The sequence below is a fragment of the Chiloscyllium punctatum genome, chromosome 49, assembly GCF_047496795.1.
Source record: "Chiloscyllium punctatum isolate Juve2018m chromosome 49, sChiPun1.3, whole genome shotgun sequence".
Lineage (NCBI taxonomy): Eukaryota > Metazoa > Chordata > Chondrichthyes > Orectolobiformes > Hemiscylliidae > Chiloscyllium > Chiloscyllium punctatum.
The window spans coordinates 20,546,499-20,565,302 of record NC_092787.1 but is presented as its reverse complement, the minus strand read 5'-3'; the positions used below and the strand labels follow the sequence as shown (position 1 = coordinate 20,565,302).

General features: G+C 45.6%; 1 protein-coding gene across 4 annotated transcripts in view; it reads right to left on the bottom strand.

Moving 5' to 3' along the window:
• Positions 1 to 18,804, bottom strand: part of LOC140469347 (ral guanine nucleotide dissociation stimulator-like) — a 191,106-nt gene that overhangs the window by 56,627 nt on the left and 115,675 nt on the right. For 2 of the 4 annotated variants that reach the window (XM_072565776.1, XM_072565779.1), the window contains exon 1: positions 307 to 731. The exons of the other annotated variants lie outside the window; for them this stretch is intronic. In XM_072565776.1, the coding sequence (XP_072421877.1) occupies positions 307 to 489 (183 nt within the window). In that variant the 5' untranslated portion in view covers positions 490 to 731. Of the gene's footprint in view, positions 1 to 306; positions 732 to 18,804 lie in introns of those variants that run through there. 4 annotated transcript variants of the gene reach the window in all.

Sequence of the window (18,804 nt, the reverse complement as noted above, 5' to 3'; positions counted from 1 at the left end):
TTTCTCTCTCCCCACAGACTCCACCAGACCTGCTGAGCTTCTCCAGCAATTTCACCCTGCTTTCTCTCTCCCCACAGACTCCACCAGACCTGCTGAGCTTCTCCAGCAATTTCACCCTGCTTTCTCTCTGCTGCCAGACGAGCTGGGTTTCTCCAGCAATTTAATCCTGCCTGCTCTATCCACAGACTCGACCAGACCTGCTGAGCTCCCCCAGCAAAGTCTGGATGCTGTTTGCTTCGGATCTGCAGCATGAGGTTTTGTTTTTGTTTTAAACTCTGGACGGGGGGACGGGGGTAGAGAGTGTACCTCAGTGAGGGGCAGGTCGGGGTCCAGTTGGGTGAAGCTGTTCAGAACCACAGAGCCGGCATCCCCCGTCACCTCGAGTCTCACTCCGTCCCAGATCTGCTTCAGCCGCCGGGAGCCGTCAAACATCTTGGGACCGCTGGCCGCGCACTCATTGTGCAGCTCCGGCCACATCAGCCGGACCATGGGCAGGAAGGTCGCTTGACTCTCGGGCAGCTCTCACTCTCTCACTCACTCACTCACTCAGTGCCTGGGTTAAAGCCCTGCGGACAGGGAGAGACATCCTCCAGCCCCCTCCCTCCTCCGGGCTGCAGCAGGGAGGTGGAGAGAGGGGGGGGGGGGGAAGCACTTAAGACAACAGCGCTAGATGTTCCCACAGAGAGCTGTGCACACACAGCCAGCCACCTCTCAACTACTCTCAATGGGATGTGGCAGGGAGTCACACAGCCTGCCCAGGCACTGGGAAAAAAATAGGCAGGAGTATGATGTCAGTGCTCCTGCAACCTCCCAACTCTGGACTGGATCACATACAGCTCCGGACTGGACTGAACTCCCCCCACAAACTTTCTCTTAAGTGGAAAACTCAGATTTGCACTCCAACCCTGTCTCGTCAAACTAAGTGCTGTGAGGTTCGGAGGTTTTCCTCTGAACGAAGTTTTTGATTAGATTAGATTAGATTCCCTACCATGTGGAAACAGGCCCTTCGGCCCAACAAGTCCACACTGACCCTCTGAAGAGTAAGCCACCCAGTTTCATTTCCCTCTCACTAAATGCAGCTAGCACTACGGGCAATTTAGCATGGCCAATTCACCTGACCCGCACATCTTTGGATTGTGGGAGGAAACCGGAGCACCCAGAGGAAACCCACACAGGCACGGGAAGAATGTGCAAACTCCACAAAGGCAGGCACCCAAGGCTGGAATCGAACCTGGGTCCCTGGTGCTGTGAGGTAGCAGTGCTAACCACTGAGCCACCATGCCACCCCAAGTGCAGAAAGCAAGGACTGCAGACGCTGAAGATCAGACTGTGGTGCTGGAAAAGCACAGCAGGTCAGGCAGCATTCCTGTACAATTTAGGAGGGATTTACTGCAGGTGGGGTCAGGGGGATGGACAGACCTTTCGGTCCAACTCATCCACACCAACCACACGGTGGCTCAATGGTTAGTACTGCAGCCTCACAGCACCAGGGACCTGGGTTCGATTCCAGCCTTGGGCAACTATCTGTGTGGAGTTTGCACATTCTCCCTGTGTCTGTGCGGGTTCCCTCCAGTGCAGGTCAGGTGAATTGGCCATGCTAAATTGCCCATAGTGTTAGGTGCATTAGTCAGAGGGAAATGGGTCTGGGTGGGTTACTCTTCAGAGGGTCAGTGTGGACTTGTTGGGCTGAAGGGCCTGTTTCCACACTGTAGGTAATCTATTCTAAATTAATCAGGTCCCATATTCCAGCACTTGGCCTGTATCCATGTAAACCCTTCCTATTCATATGCCCATCCAGATGCCTTTTAAATGTTGTAATTTCCACACACTCCCCCCCAACCCCCCCGACAATTGACACGGTGACTGAAGAGAAATCCCTTCTCAGAGTCAGTTGGATTCTTTACCATAGAGGGTCTGTCGAAGCTGGTTGCAAAGGTAATGCAAGATTCAGAATTGATGGATTTTTAATCAATAAGGGAATCAAGGGTTAGGGCGGGAAAGGGGATTTCCTCTGGCAGCTCATTCCATACATGCACCACCCTCTGTGTGAAAAAAAATGCCCCTTAGGTCCTTTTTAAATCTTTCCCCTCTCACCTTAAACCTATGCCCTCTGGTTCATGAGGGGCATGGATAGGGTAAACAGACAGGGGATGGGGGATGCTGGAATCTGTACTGAAACCATAAATTGCTGGAGCCCACATAGGGCCAGGCAGCCACCATGGAGACAGAGTAAGTTAATGTTTCCAGTCGAGATGACTCTTCAGCACTCTGATGAGTTGTCCAGACTCAAAATGTTAGCTTGCTCTCTCTCTCTCTCTCTTTCTGTCTCTCCCCACACAGAGGCTGCCTGACCCACTGTAATTTCCAGCACCTTTTGTTTTTCATAAAGACACAGACCATTCACCCCATCGAGTCTGCTCTACTATTCAATGAAATCCCAGCTGATCTGAAAATCAAAGAACAGTACAGTACAGAAACAGGCCCTTCGGCCCTCAAAGCCTGTGCCAACACATTTTGCCCTCCCATACTAAAACTGTCTTAACTTACAGGATCCGTGTCCCTCTATTCCCTCAAATTCACTTTCCCACCCTAACCCTTGATTCCCTTTCTGATTAAAAATCCATCTATCTGAACCCTGAATTATCTTGACAACCCAGCTTCGACAGCCCCTCTCTGGTAAAGATTCCAACTGACTCCTCCTTAGTCATGTGTTAAATGGGGGAACCCTTCTTCTGACATTATGCTCTTGGGTCCTAGATTCTCCCATAAGGGCATATAACCTTTTCATATCTACCCTGTCAAGTTCTCTAAGAATCTCATACATTTCAGTAAGGTCACCTCTCATTCTTCTAAAGTCCAATAAGTACAGGCCTAATCTACTCAACCTCTCTTCATAAGGCCGAGAGTGTGGTGCTGGAAAAGCACAGCAGGTCAGACAGCATCCGATGAGCAGGAGAATCGATGTTTCGGGCATAAGCGCTTCATCAGAAATGAGACTTGTGGGCCAAGGGGGCTGAGAGATAAATGGGAGGGGGTGGGGCTTGGGGGGGGAGGTAGAAGGACATGCAGGTCTTGGGCCTCCTCCATTACCAAACCCTAACCACTGTGCCTGGAGGAAGAAAGCCTCACCTTCGGCCTTGGAACCCTGCAACCAGACGGAATCAATGTGGATTTCAACAGTTTCCTCATTTCCCCTCCCCCTCCGATTATCCCAGTCCCAAGCGTCCAACTCGGCACCACCCTCCTGACCTGTCCATCACCTTTCCCATCTATCCGCTCCACCCTTTTCTCTGACCTATCAGCTCTGCCCCAACTTCATCTACTTAACACATTCCCATCTACCTTCCCCCCAACCCCAGCCCCCTCCCATTTATCTCTCAGCACCCCTGGCCCAAATGTATCATTCCTGATGAAGGGCTTATGCCCGAAACGTCGATTCTCCTGCTCCTCGGATGCTGCCTGACCTGCTGTGCTTTTCCAGCACCACACTTTCGACTCTGATCTCCAGCATCTGTAGTCCTCACTTTCTCTTCATAAGGCATAAGCCAAGTGAACCTTCTCTGAACTGCCTCCAATGCCATGATACCTTTCCTGGATGCAGAGCTTAAAATTGTTGACAGTATCCCAGATGTGGTCTGACTAAATGTGAGGTGCTGCATTTTGGGAAAGCAAATCTCATCTGGACTTATACATTTAATGGTAAGGTCCTAGGGAGTGTTGCTGAACAAAGAGACCTTGGAGTGCAGGTTCATAGCTCCCTGAAAGTGGAGTCGCAGGTAGTTAGGATAGGGAAGAAGGCATTTGGTATGCTTTCCTTTATTGGTCAGAGTATTGAGTACAGGAGTTGGGAGGTCATATTGCGGCTGTACAGGAAATTGGTTAGGCCACTGTTGGAATATTGCGTGCAGTTCTGGTCTCCTTCCTATCGGAAAGACGTTGTGAAACTTGAAAGGGTTCAGAAAAGATTTACAAGCATGTTGCCAGGATTGGAGGATTTGAGCTATAGGGAGAGGCTGAACAGGTTGGGGCTGTTTTCCCTGGAGCGTCGGAGGCTGAGGGGCGACCTTATAGAGGTTTATAAAATCATGAGGGGCATGGATAGGATAAATAGACAAAGAATTTACCCTGGGTGGGGAAGTTCAGAACTAGAGGGCATAGGTTTAGGGTGAGAGGGGAAAGACTTAAAAGAGACCTAAGGGGCAACTTTTTCACACAGAGGGTGGTGCGTGTATGGAATGAGCTGCCAGAGGAGGTGGTGGAGGCTAGTACAATTGCAACATTTAAAAGGCATTTGGATGGGTATATGAATAGGAAGGGTTTGGAGGGATATGGACCAGGTGCTGACAGGTGGGACTAAATTGGATTGGGATATCTGGTCGGCATGGACGAGTTGGACCGAAGGGTCTGTATCTGTGCTGTACATCTCTATGACTCCATGACCACTGCCTTGTATAGTTTTAGCAAAACCTCCTTAGTATTATACTCTATTCCCTTTGAAATAAAGGCCATTGTTCCATTTGGATGTACACAGAGGGTGGTGGGCATTTGGAACGTGTTGCCAGCAGAGGTGGAAGAGGCAGGCACGGTAGATTCATTTAAGATGCATCTGGACAGATGCATGAGCAGGTGGGGAGCAGAGGGATACAGATGCTTAGGAATTGACTGACAGGTTTAGACAGTACATCTGGATCGGTTCAGGCTTGGAGGGCCGAAGGGCCTGTTCCTGATCTGTAAATTTTCTTTGTTCTTTATACTGTGTAGACTGCAGAGGTTCAGCTTCTTGAGGGAAAGAAAATGCTGGCCCAGCCCATGTCCCATAAACAAATGAAAAGTCAAATAAACTAAACAGAGAAATTATTCAGATGCCTAGAGATACATGGATTTGAATATTGTGTCAGCCATGGTTTCACAGATAGCACACTCATCTCTGACTTACACATACTGGATTAGTGGTGCTGGAAGAGCACAGCAGTTCAGGCAGCATCCAACGAGCAGCGAAATCGACGTTTCGGGCAAAAGCCCTTCATCAGGAATAAAGGCAGTGAGCCTGAAGCATGGAGAGATAAGAGTCATGGGAGTAAGCCCCACTCCAGCATTTGAGTACAACAATCCAGTGCAATACTGAGGAGTGCTACACTGTTGGCGGTGCTGCCTTTCAGCTGGCACACTGACCTGAGACCTCACCTGTTTGCTCAGGGAGATACAAAAGATCCCATGGCACCGTTATAGAGATGGGAAGGGAAGTTTGCCCCAGACTACTGAACAATGTTTATGCTTCAGTCAACATCACTGAAGCACTTTATTTATTAATGAAAGTGGGCATCAGTAACTTAAGTCATCACTTAGTGTTCATCAATGTTAACCACACTGCTGTCGGTCTGGAGTCAAGTTTAGGTCAGACTGGATAAAGATGGCAGATTTCCTTCCCTGAAGTGAACCAGATGGGCTTTTTTGATAATGGTGACATGATCACAACGGGATTTAAACCAGCACATTAAGCCTGAGATTCTAGATTATTATATCCAGGAGTGTTACCACTACATGATCACCTCCCTTTTGTGATTACATTGCTGTTTGTAGGAGTTTGCTCAGTCCAAATCAGCTGCCACGTTTTCTACATTATAATAATCACTACACTTAAAAAAAATGTTGGCTGTAAAGTACTTTGAGACATCTGTTAGCCATGAAAAACTCCACGCTAACGCAAGACTTCTGTTTTTACTTTAAATATGACAACAGTTGCTGCTCCAACTACCCTGGAATCCAAACTGCACTACCTTCCTTCAGTGCTTCTAGGGCTGAGTACATCAAATAATTTTATGCTGGAAAATTGCTACAAACACTGACTGACATTCTCACCCTAATGCCCTCAATCCACCCTTGATACAACCCAACCCAGTGTCAACTAACAAACAGGTGAAAATGCTGCCAAATGCTTGGAGAGAGCAATAGAATTAATATGTTACAAAAAAAAACTCGACGGCTGATGGGCCATTGAGGAACAGACAGCTACAAGGACTGCTACAGGAAGGATATCATTAAACTGGAGAGGGCTCAGAAAAGATTTACTAGGACGTTGCCAGGAATGTAGAGTTTGAGTTATAAAAATAAGACTGGAAAGGTTGGGACTTTTTTTTTCACTGGAACGCAGGAGGTTGAGGGGTGAGCGTATAGAGGTTTATAAAATCATGAGGGGCATGGATAGGGTAAACAGACAAGGGCCTGTTCCCAAGAGTATGGGGGTTAATAACTAGGGGGCATATTTTTTAAGCTGAGAGGAAAAAGATTTTAAAAAAGGACATGAGAGGCAACTTTTTTACTGTGAATGCTTCGTGTGTGGAATGAACTGGCAGAGGAAGTGGTGGATGCAGGAACGCTTACAACATTTAAAACACATTTGGATACATTTATAGGAAAGGTTTGGAGGGATATGTGCTGAGCACAGGCAAGCGGGACTAGTTTAGTTTGGGAACATGGTTGGACTGAAGGGTCTGTTTCCATGCTCTATGATTGTAGCTGGAAGTGAGCCTCTTAATTATATTTCAGAATCTCTTCCCTTTCCTCACATAGCCCTGGCACAGGATGTTCGTGAAGTTTCCATTCTCAGTCCGTCTGCGATGAGGTTGCTTTATAAATGTACAGTGTTGTTGTTGAGTCATCCATGGGCTGTTATGCTGCCCCCTGTGGTCAGCTCCAGAACAACATGCCCTTCAACAGTAAAACTCAATAATTAGCAGCAGGAGTGGGTCTTTGGTCCTTCAGAACCTGCACCATCAAGTCAACAACCTCTACTTCACCTTCGTGCACTACCCCATTCTATAGCTGTCAAGAATTTGTCGACCTTTCTCTTGAATAAAATCAGCAACTGGGATTGCAAAATTTAACCCTCCACTTTCTCAGCTTGGAGGTAGTACAAGAAGCTAGTGAATGAAGAAGTTGCATTAACATAGCGCCTTTCATGACCTAATGATGTTGTCAAGCCCCCGACCGCCAAATGAAGTAATACTGAAATGTAGGAAACACAGGAGCCAGCTTACGCACAGCAAGATCCCACAAGCATTAACAGGTGAACGGTCAGTTGATCTTGTTTTTGGGTGGTGTTGGTGGAGACATAAATATTGCAATAAATCCTGGAGAGGGTGGAACAATGGAGCCAGTTGGTGGCACAAAGATGCTGTACTGAGGGGGGGTGGTGGAGGCACTGTCTGAGGAGCCGACATTAAACCAAAGTCTTGGTTACCTTCCCACGTTAACATGAAGGATCCTTTTGTTCTGGAGGGCTGGCGGGGGATATCGCGTCAAATATCTCTCTGCTCCTTGTGGGATCCTGCTGTGCACAACCTGGCCTCTGCTTTCCCTACAGCGCGGCAGTGACTACGCTGTTGACAAACAGCCCACACTTGCGGTAGGGTTGGCCGGCTGGGGTGGGGGTTTTTTTTTCTCCCTCTGTCTTCACCTGAATCCCCCCACCCCGTGTTAATTGATTGGGTGAACAATCCAAAGCAGCCTGTGGGGTGACTGAGGCAGCACAGAGACAACACGTGCCTTCCCCTTGAAAAAGGAAATATTTTGCAGGATCAAGGGGAATTGGGACCTGTACAGGAGTGAGGGGGTGAATGGTCTCCCTGTGGAATCATAGAATCCCCCAGTCCTCACTCTCTCCTGTGTGTGTGTTTAAGTGTGTGTAGGTGTGTGTGTAGGAGAAAGTGAGGAACTGCAGATGCTGGAGATCAGAGCTGAAAATGTGTTGCTGGAAAAGCGCAGCAGGTCAGGCAGCATCCAAGGAGCAGGAGAATCGACGTTTCGGGCATGAGCCCTTCTTCAGGAAACTGTGTGCGTGTGTGTGTGTGTGTGTGTATAAGTATGTGTGTAGGTGTACATTGGTATGTGTGCATGTGTGTGCATATATGTGCGTCTTTATGTGTGTGTGTGTGTATATGTGATATGGTTCAATGGAGGTGACAGATGGATAGAGCTGGCTACAGGCTCAGCTGAACCCCTATGTCTGTGTGACTTCAATGATAATGATAAAGGCAATGAATGACATTACTTGGTCAGACCAGGTAAGGATGGCAGATTTCTGTTCTTAAAAGGCATTAGAAGCAGATGGGTTTTTGACAACAACCAGTGACCCAATGATAGGTCCAGGAATACAATGTGAGGAACACCAGAGCGAGGAAGTGACAATACCTGCATTGAGACAGATATGAGCAGAGCTGGGGGTCAGCAGCACAACTTGAATCTAGGGCAGTTTTGGTGAAGGTGAGAGCCCGGGGACACACCTGTAACTTGGATCAATACCTTATCAGTACAGCTCCATTACAGAGTCTCAAACACAAAGCAGTGCGAGAGATGAGAGCGTAATTCTGAAGCAAGACCTGCAAATGCTCACACCATCAGTGACATCCATGTCATCAATCAGTGATACCTCTCGCTGGTGTTCCACTGGTCAAACTCTCTCTCCAAACACAGGGTAACTTGGCAAGAGCAGAATCTATAATTGGACAATGGGAGTTTCAGATATACTGCTCAATGCTATCATAAATAAACACGTGGGTGCACATCTTTAATTCCAATGACTACACTGAGAACTTCTTTATCTGAACACCTTTCCAGTCTGGCAAGTTCTTCAGAACTCACGTTGATAAGAAATGAGGAGAATGTGACTGAGATGCTCAGGAAACACCCAGTGGAAACATTCAGGATATTTCTGTGATGCAGTTGATTGGTATCGATCAAACTGGTACAAGTCAAAAGACATTTTTAGCACAGCACGTTCTCTGGAGATTTGAGAACTGCGTGTAGGTCGATATTGTACAATAACAGCGACGTGGTGTAACAGTTCTCTAAAACATTCAGACAAATGAAAACTCCAGCAGTTTCAGTCCACTGATCCAGCAACTCTGTGGTTTATATGTGAGTGCATTACATCTATGTGTCAATGTCTTTTAAAATCAAGATCACGCACTCGCTATGTTTCAAGGTCATACATAAGACCTATTGCAATAAACGGCTGGTAAGCTACTCACCCATGGACTGTTTCACAAAGAGACCTCTATCCTCATCCCATCTTCCTTTAAAATACATACACACTCACTTTCAGCATGGCTGTATTAGACTGGACTTGAGCACAAAATCCAGAGTCTTAACACTTCAATGCATCCCTGAGGGAGGGCTGTATAGTCAGCAATGCTGTCTTCTGGATGAGATGTTAAGCTGCGGCCCCTAATGTCAGCTCAGGTGGACGTGTAAGATTCCAAAGCACTATTCTGGAGAAGAGCCGGCGAGCTATCTGGGTGTCCGAGCCAGTATTTACCCCCCAATCAACATAGCAACAAAACAGATGACCGGGCCCTGATCACATTGCCGTTTTTAGGAGCTTGCTGTGTGCAAATTGGTAACCATTAACAAAAATGATTATGCCTCAAAATTATTTCACTGGTTGAAAATTCTTTTGGGATAACCGCTGGACGTGAAAAGCACTGTATAAATGAAGTTACAAATCACACAACACCAGCTTCTAGTCCAACAGGTTTATTTGGAAGCATTAGCTTTCGGAGCACTGCTCCTTCATCAGGTGGTTGTGGAGGAGCTGCGCTCTGAAAGCTTGTACTTCCAAGTAAACCTGTTGGACTATAAACTGCTGTTGTGTGATTCTTAACTTTGTCCACCCCTGTCCAACACCGGCAACTGAAAGTCTTTCAGTTTTTTTCTCTCCAGTGATCTCAAGTCAGAATCCAGGAGAATGCTTGGTCTTTGTTCATTGAGGAACATTAAACTCAGGTATGAGACTTCAAGCAGACACCTACTCTTACTGAGAGGGACAAACATATTATGGACATGAGCCCACATGTGGGATCTTCCTGTTCCGTACTGCTTAGTGTGCCCTTGTTACCTATCATCCTTTTTCAGTGTAATTTATTGTCCTTCTTTCAGTGTGGTTTCACCACGATACAGCACAAGGTCCTGCAAGGTCCACCCGTGTTATCACTTGGGTGAACCAGTTGTTTGGAATGCGAGGCTGAACAGAATGAACGGGCTGGTTAATCTTCACAAAACCGTGCTGCTTCAGTAACTTCCGTCTAACTTTCCTTAACCTTCTTCCCATGCTGCTTAAAACATAAACTGTTTACTCTTATTAGTTTCGACCCAACAGCCTCATCGATAAGGGGTCCATGTCCACCACGTACTCCCAGGGGGGTGTGAGAGCGTGAGGGGAGAGGGTGTCAGTCACCCTCCGGGATGGTGAGACACTGAGGGAGTCAGTCTTTTCATTAAAGGGGCGGCTCAGTGGTTAGCACTGCCACCTCACAGCACCAGGAGCCCAGGTTCAATTCCACCCTCGGGTGACTGCATAGAATTTGCACATTCTGCCCTTGTCTCAGTGGGTTCCCTTTAAATCAGTTAAGTGGATTAGCCCATAGTGTCCTGGGATGTGTAGGGTGGGTGGGATAGCCATGTGAAATATCGGGTTACAGTTTGGGGGGGGGGAGCGGTGGGTCTAGGTGGGTTACTCTTCAGAGGGTGAGTGTGGACTCGATGGGCTGCTTCCCAACTAAAGGGATTCTATGGTCACTATGACTTGCTGTTTGTGGGAGCTTGCTGTGCATAAATTGGATGCCATTTTCTTTATTACATTGCAATAGCGAATGCACCACAAAAACAATTCTGTGACTGAAAAGTAAAAAAAAATCACACAACACCAGGTTATAGTCCAACAGGTTTATTTGGAAGCATCAGGTAAATGAAAGAGCATCGCTCCGAAAGCTAGTGCTTTCAAACAAACCTGTTGGACTATAACCTGGTGTCGCGTGATTTTTAACTTTGTCCACCCCAGTCCAAGACCAGCATCTCCACACCTTGACTGAAAAAAGGCGCAACAGGGGAAGGTCTATCCTCTCCCAGCGTCAGTCCATAGAGGAGCTGAAAACTGTCAAATGTCTGGAGCGAGTGTATGCACCTGACAAAGGAATCTGCATTGTCAAGATCGAGGGCGTTGAAGTTGTATTGTGGTCACTCACAGTGGAACATGCGCAAAGAGAAATGCTGATTTCTACTGCACTCTTTGTAATTTCTGATTAGAAATGTTTTGGCCTTAGTTGTATACCAACCATGGAATGAATATGGCAAATACCAAGTCTATTGTAATTACACTGTGTGGAACATGCTGTATGGAGACACGTTGAATTTGATTGCAAATAGTATAATATTCAAGCTGTAACATTTTGTGATGTATTTTCACATATTTTACGAATAAAGAATATTTTTGGAAAATAAAAGAACGTACAGTACTTTGGGGTGTCCAGTGGTCATGAAAAGCGCTATATAAACGCAAGTCTTCCTTTGTTTGGTTATGGTAATTGACTAATACACATTATTTTTCTCAATTTACTGTAGACAAGGACAAGACTCTGCTCAGATTTACACAATTAGCAACATGTATTAATTAGAATGCATTTGTTAGTGATCTTTTCCCATGTTTGGGTTGGGGAATCCCCTAAGCGGAAGATGAGGATTACCCTGAACAAGAGGGAAAAGTGAACTCTCCCCTGCAGTGAGTGAGGGAGGGAGGGAGGGAGTGGGTTGGGGAAAGGGAAGGTTTGCTACAATTGGTCTTAGTATTTCTGAGCTGGAAGCAGTAAATATCAGGCCAGTGTTCTTTGCCCCAGTGAGTCATGCTGGAAAATGCATACTTGGATGTCATAATCAGCTTGATTCCTCCCCACCTGCCACAGCAGATGCCTACCATGATTCAGAGTAGCAGTCTATTGCTTCTGAGTCCGAAAGCGGTGAGTTCAAATCCTACTTCGGTACAAATTCCATGTTGATGACCCAGCATGGCACTGACACAGGGTACAGCCCATTGAAAGTGCAAACTTTCAGACTGCTTGCAAGAAAATGTTATAAAGGTCCTCTGGCAGTATTTAAAGAACAGCAGTGGAGTCCTCACTAATGTCCTGCCCAACATTAATTTCCTCAAACAATGCCTACCATCTGATCCTTAATCTTTTGTAGGAACTTGCTATGTGCAAATTGGCTGCTACATTTCCTGCATTTCCACAGCAATGAATGCCAGAAACGGAAGCCATTCATTGATTATAAAATGATTTGAGATATCCTATGGAAGTTGCTATATAAATGCAGATGCTCATTCTTTCGAACAGCTGAGGTTTACGCCAATTCTTTGGGTTAATAGTGCCAGTTAGGTCAGGACCGCCAAGCAAGACAACACGCAACATTTTCAAAAAAATTTCCAATTCAAAATCCGAAGTTCCCTTCCTCATCCCTTGGTTCTCATTTGGACGTGCGGAGCTTAGACTGATGCAGCACCTTTAGTTTGTTTGAACATGCACTGAAGGTCACCATTCTGTTCCTGATGTTCATTAATAATCGCCAGAGAAACGGATTCTGGCTTTTCAATCCAGACCAGTTCCCAGTGAGCAGTCACTGCAATCATAATCACTGCTAATGTGACAGCCTCATTCCCTAGACAGCTGAGCTGAGAGCGTGGAAAACTAATGAGTCTTCTCATCTCACTACATTCTTAAAAAAAAGGTGAAAGGTTAAAAACTTCACTCATGCAGTGATCATAGGTACCAGGCCCCATTTTATATGTAACATCACAGACAAGTGGAGCCCATTATATACAGAGAAAGATCTGTTTGGTTGGGCAGTACATAGATGGGAGCATATTACACATGGGACAATATATAAGGTTAGAATAAGGCAAGTGAAGGCAACTGCTTTGAGTTATAAAGAAAGACTGGAAATTTTTCACTGGAGAGTAGGAGGTTGAGAAGCGATCTTATAGAAGTTGATGATATAATAGATAGTGTTAATGATAGTTGCCTTTTCCCTAGGATAGAGGGGTTTCAAGACTCAGGGGGACATTTTTAAGGTGAGAGATTTAAAAAGGGTCACGAGGGGCAAATTGTTTTACACAGCGGGTGGTTCGGATGTGGAATGAACTTCCTGAGGAAGTGGTGGATGTGGGACAATTACAACGTTTCAAAGACATTTGGATACCTTCATGAATAGGAAAGATTTGGAGGGAAGTGGGCCAGGAGCAGGCAGCTGGGACTAGTTTAGTTTGGAATTATGGTCAGCATGGACTGGTTGGACCGAAGGGTCTGTTTCCGTGCTGTATGACTCTGTGACTGTATGAAAGTAACATTGCTCGAAGAGAAACGTTATCTAAGCTTTTTATTTGTTCAGCCATTTGCCACAGGCAGAGTACATTCTGTACTCAAACCAGCCTGTGCTGATTGTTAGGTGGGATGCTATGATTAGCAAGCACTTGCTGAACAACTCTGAGTGCTTTATTAATTACAATAACTACCAGTTGAAGATAATCAGTCAAGTGCATAGCAAGGCTCATGTCCAATTGCTTGAAGAAACAAGCTGCTTTAGTACAGGTAGGCACCCATTCTTTACAAGCACTAGGAACATGTTTAAACCGTTTGCCTCTTTGGAATTACTTGGGATCTGGGGAGCCTTTAGTTCCCCTTCACTTTCTCCATGGCAACACCTTAGCCAATCAGAATTGGCTGGCCAGTCAATTGCTACCCTTTTCTCCTGCGGTATAAATTGTTGTGATTGCTTGAAATTTGGCTTTCTTGCCTCTGTCTTGAGTGCAAGCATTAGCAATGCAACTCTCTCTTCAAAAATATTCAAGTTCTGTACTTCCAAGAAACTTCATAAAATTAACATTTGAAAGCTTGCAATTTAGGCCACTGCAGTGAAACTACAGAAACTCATTTTGGACAGGCTTTTGCCCGAAACGTTGATTTTCCTGCTCCTCGGATGCTGCCTGACCCACTGTGCTTTTCCAGCATCGCTCTAGTCTTGACTATAAATATCATCCCTGCAATTCCTCGTGTTGAGTCAACTGTGTCAGAGTTGGGTCTTAACGGGAGGGATGTGAGTGGAGCAAAGAAAGTGTAAAGGTTTATTTATTAGTGAGCCTTGGCAAAATTGGCATCCTTGGCATTTTTTTCTTCTTCATCAGTCCCTCAAGACTGAGGGCATTTTCTTTCCATTCTGGTATTGTGAGTCCTGAGGCAACTAAACAGTCCAATGCTAGATTCCAAATACGAGGGGAGCATAGGTTTAAGGTGAGAAGGGAAGGTTTTAAAGGAGGGTGATGCGAAGCAAGTTCTTTTATACAGAGGATGGTAGGTGCCTGGGTCATGTTGCTAGGGGAGGTGACGGAGGCCGAGTTGTTGGCAAGGTTTACGAAGCATTTAGTCAGACACATGACCAGGCAGGGAATAGAAGGATATGGACTACACCCAGGCAGCTGGGATTAACTTAGAATGTCATCATGGTCAGCATAGATATGCTGGGCTGAAGGGCCTGTTACTTTTTTTATCTGTTCATTTACGGAATGAGGGCATCGCTGGTCAAGCCAGCATTTATTGCCCAAGGGGCAGTGAAGAGTCAACCACATTGCTGTGGGTCTGCAGTCACAAATAGACCAGACCAGGTAAGGATGGCAGCTTCCTTCCCTAAAGGGCGTTAGTGAACAAGATGGTCTTTCTGACAATGGATTCCTGGTCATCCTTAGACCCTTTAATTTCAGATACTTATTGAATTCAAATTCAACCATCTGCTGTGGCAGGTTTCGAACCCAGGTCACTGGAACATTCCCTGGGTCTCTGTGTTAACAATCCAGTGATGATACCACTAGGCTATTGCCTCCTCATCTCTGCTATGTTCTAGATCTGTACACTGTGCGTCAGGTGGAGGAGGTGGTGTTGAAGAGGTTGGTGGGTGGGATGCTTGGGGTTTTGCAAATTCCTTCCACTGTTTGCCCTTTGGCCTTTAGCTCTGGCCTGTTGGAGGTGCTCATGATGGTTGTCACCCTGATGGATGCTTCCTCTCCAGTTTGGTTAATCCAAGGCAATATTCCCATGTGCTGGTTCTTCATGGAGTCTTTGAGGAACATCCTGGAAGCATCTTCTCAGTGCTCCTGGTGACTTCGTAATGACATAGCTTGCAGTTTGTTTTGGGAGTCTTGCGTCAGGCATGTGGACAGTGTAGCCTCCCCAACACAGATAACTGACCATCTTCAGTGTCTCGGGGCTGGGACTGTTAGCCTGAGAGACAGCACTGATATCAACACTCCTATTCTGCCAATGGATCTGTAGAGGTTTGCTTTCTCAAGAGATTTGAGATGTCTCCTGTACAACACCCATGTCTCCCACACATACAGAAGGGGAAACAACACTACTACCTTGTTGACCATGAGCTTGGTGCTAGGTTTGAAGTCTTTATCATCAAACTCTATGTTTCCAGAAGGCCAAAGCCTGTGCTAGTAAATGCTGAATTTTATCATCAGATGTCTGTCCTCCCAACAGGATGCTCCCTAGATACAAGAATACATTAGGATATGGGGTCATTCAATTAGGATCGAAATGAGGAGATGTGGATCTTGGGAAAATTAGCTTTTCAGGGATTCTGGGAATGCGGGGAGCAAGCAAGAAATGTTCACTACTGAGGAGCAGTTCAGGGGAATAAAGGGGAAAAGTTCCCACTTCTTATGCTGTTATATCCTCATTGCCCATGTCTTGTGGTTTTGAGAAGATGTTGAACCACTGATAGCAGAATGACAACAATATTACAAGTTATACTCAGATGAAAGGCCATTGCAAACAAAAGGTGGATTTATGAATGATAACTCAAAGTGTGATTCACTTTTCAATGCCCATTGTTGGCCCTTCAAGTTCTCTATTACACACCATGTGATTATGGGATGTCAGCCCTGGGAAACAGATACAGTGAAAAATCATTCATATTAGTGTAGGATGGGAGGCACATATCAATAAGCCAGAGCAGGCAAGAACAGCAGGTTAAATAATAGCAACGTACTGAGGATTCAGGAGATAAAAACACATAGTGCTGAAGAAACTCAGCTGGTCTAGCAGCATTTCTGGACAGATGGATGCCTGATTTCGAGACTGGTACAACTCCATTTTTGGAAGGGATCAACAGCAACTTTCCTTCTCTAATGGACAGCAGTAAACGAGGTGGGGAGGGTGGTGGTAAAGTCAGTGGGCCAGTCTGGTTTTCTGAGGAAGTGGGTTCAAAGCCCACATTGGCAGCTGATGAAGCTGGACAATTAACAATTCTGAAAATATGAAACCAGTCACGGCAATCCATTATCAATTCTTTAAAAAAAAAGCCATCTGCTTCACGAACACGCTTTAGGGAAGGAAATCTGCCGTCCTTATCTGGTCTGGCTAAAATGTGATTCCAGACCCAAAGCAGTTGACTTTTAACTGTCCCAGAAACGACCAAACAAGTCATTGAGGTCAAGGATCATAAAAGATGGCCGACAATTGCTGGCCTTGTCAGCAATGTCCACATCTCATGGAAGAATATGCATTTTGTTTCTTTATAACAACAATCCAACACCCTCATGTTCAAGTGCACTGGTATGGAATTGTTTTTGAAAAAAATGTACTGAAATCTTAAATTAGTGGGATTTGTCAAAAATCAATAGATGCTTAATCTCAGAGTTTGGATTACTATTCCAGAAATATGACCACACATTCCCTGATCCTTACTGCTCCAACCAATGTAATGCTTTCTTGGTAATATTGCACACTCCAATTCTGCAGCATGATATCTTAACCTCTGCGGGAAATGAGTCAGTTCAGGCTCACATTACTGTAATTAGTCATCGGTTGTACGGTTTCTGGGATCAGGTGTCTCTGGGCTTGTTGTCGGGACAACCTGAAGTAACCTCATCCCCATCGCTTGAATGGACCTTCAGTTTCTGATCTGATGGGCTTGTCCTTGTAAGGAGCTGGTGGCAGGCCTCAAAAAGATGACTTAAAAATGACACAGAAAGAGGTCATTTGGCCCATCAAATCCATGCTGGATCGTCTTGAAGCAGCCCCGGTCTGTTCCTGTCGCCCCTGCCAGTTTAGTTTCAAGTGCCCATCCATTTTCCTTTGGAAAACCTCTTTTGAGTCCATTTCCAGAGCACTAGGTAAGATGTTACAGCCCATAATTAAGGATAAGATTGCAGAGTACTTGGAAATGCATGGTAAATTATGGCTTCATACTGGGTTGGTCATGCCCAACAAGTCTGTTAGAATTCTTTCAGGAGATAATGAGCAATTCAGACAACGGTGAGCCAGAGGACATGATATATTTGGACTTCCAGAAAGCCTCTGACAAGCTGCCACTCCACAAGGCTGCTAGGTGTGTTGTTTCCCTGGTGCCAGGATCAAGGATGTCTCAGAGAGGGTGCAGAATGTTCTCACGGGGGAGAGGGGCCAGCAGGAGGTCATTGTCCACATTGGAACCAACGACATTGGAAGGGAAAAGGTTGAGATTCTGAAGGGAGATTACAGAGAGTTAGGTAGAATTTTAAAAAGGAGGTCCTCAAGGGTAGTAATATCGGGATTACTCCCAGTGCTACGAGCTAGTGAGGGTAGGAATAGGAGGATAGAGCAGATGAATGCATGGCTGAGGAGCTGGTGTATGGGAGAAGGATTCACATTTTTGGATCATTGGAATCTCTTTTGGGGTAGAAGTGACCTGTACAAGAAGGACGGATTGCACCTAAATTGGAAAGAGACTAATATACTGGCAGGGAGATTTGCTAGAACTGCTTGGGAGGATTTAAACTAGTAAGGTGGGGGGGGGGGGGGGGGGTGGGTGGGGGGGACCCAGGGAGATAGTGAGGAAAGAGATCGATCTGAGACGGGTACAGCTGAAAACAGAAGTGAGTCAAATAATCAGGGCAGGCAGGGACAAGGTAGGACGAGTAAATTAAACTGCATTTATTTCAATGCAAGGGGCCTAACAGGGAAGGCAGATTAACTCAGGGCATGGTTAGGAACATGGGACTGGGATATTATAGCAATTACAGAAACATGGCTCAGGGATGGGCCGGACTGGCAGCTTAATGTTCCAGGATACAAATGCTACAGGAAGGATAGAAAGGGAGGCAAAAGAGGAGGGGGAGTGGCATTTTTGATAAGGGATAGCATTACAGCTGTACTGAGGGAGGATATTCCCGGAAATACATCCAGGGAACTTATTTGGGTGGAACTGAGAAATAAGAAAGGGATGATCACCTTATTGGGATTGTATTATAGATCCCCCAATAGTCAGAGGGAAATTGAGAAACAAACTTGTAAGGAGATCTCAGCTATCTGTAAGAATAATAGGGTGGTTATAGTACGGGATTTTAACTTTCCAAACATCTACTGGGACTGCCATAGTGTTAAAGGTTTAGACGGAGAGGAATTTCTTAAGTGTGTACAAGACAATTTTCTGATTCAGTATGTGGATGTACCTACTAGAGAAGGTGCAAAACCTGACCTACTCTTGGGAAATAAGGCAGGGCAGGTGACTGAGGTGTCAGTGGGGGAGCACCTTGGGGCCAGCGACCATAATTCTATTCGTTTTAAAATAGTGATGGAAAAGGATAGACCAGATCTAAAGGTTGAAGTTCTAAATTGGAAAAAGGCCAATTTTGACGGTATTAGGCAAGAACTTTCAAAAGCTGATTGGAGGCAGATGTTTGCAGTTAAAGGGACGGCTGGAAAATGGGAAGCCTTCAGAAATGAGATAACAAGAATCCAGAGAAAGTATATTCCTGTCAGGGTGAAAGGGAAGGCTGGTAGGTATAGGGAATGCTGGATGACTAAAGAAATTGAGGGTTTAGTTAAGAAAAAGAAGGAAGCATATGTCAGGAACAGACAGGATAGATTGAGTGAATCCTTAGAAGAGTATAAAGGAAGTAGGAGTATACTTAAGAGAGAAATCAGGAGGGCAAAACAGGGA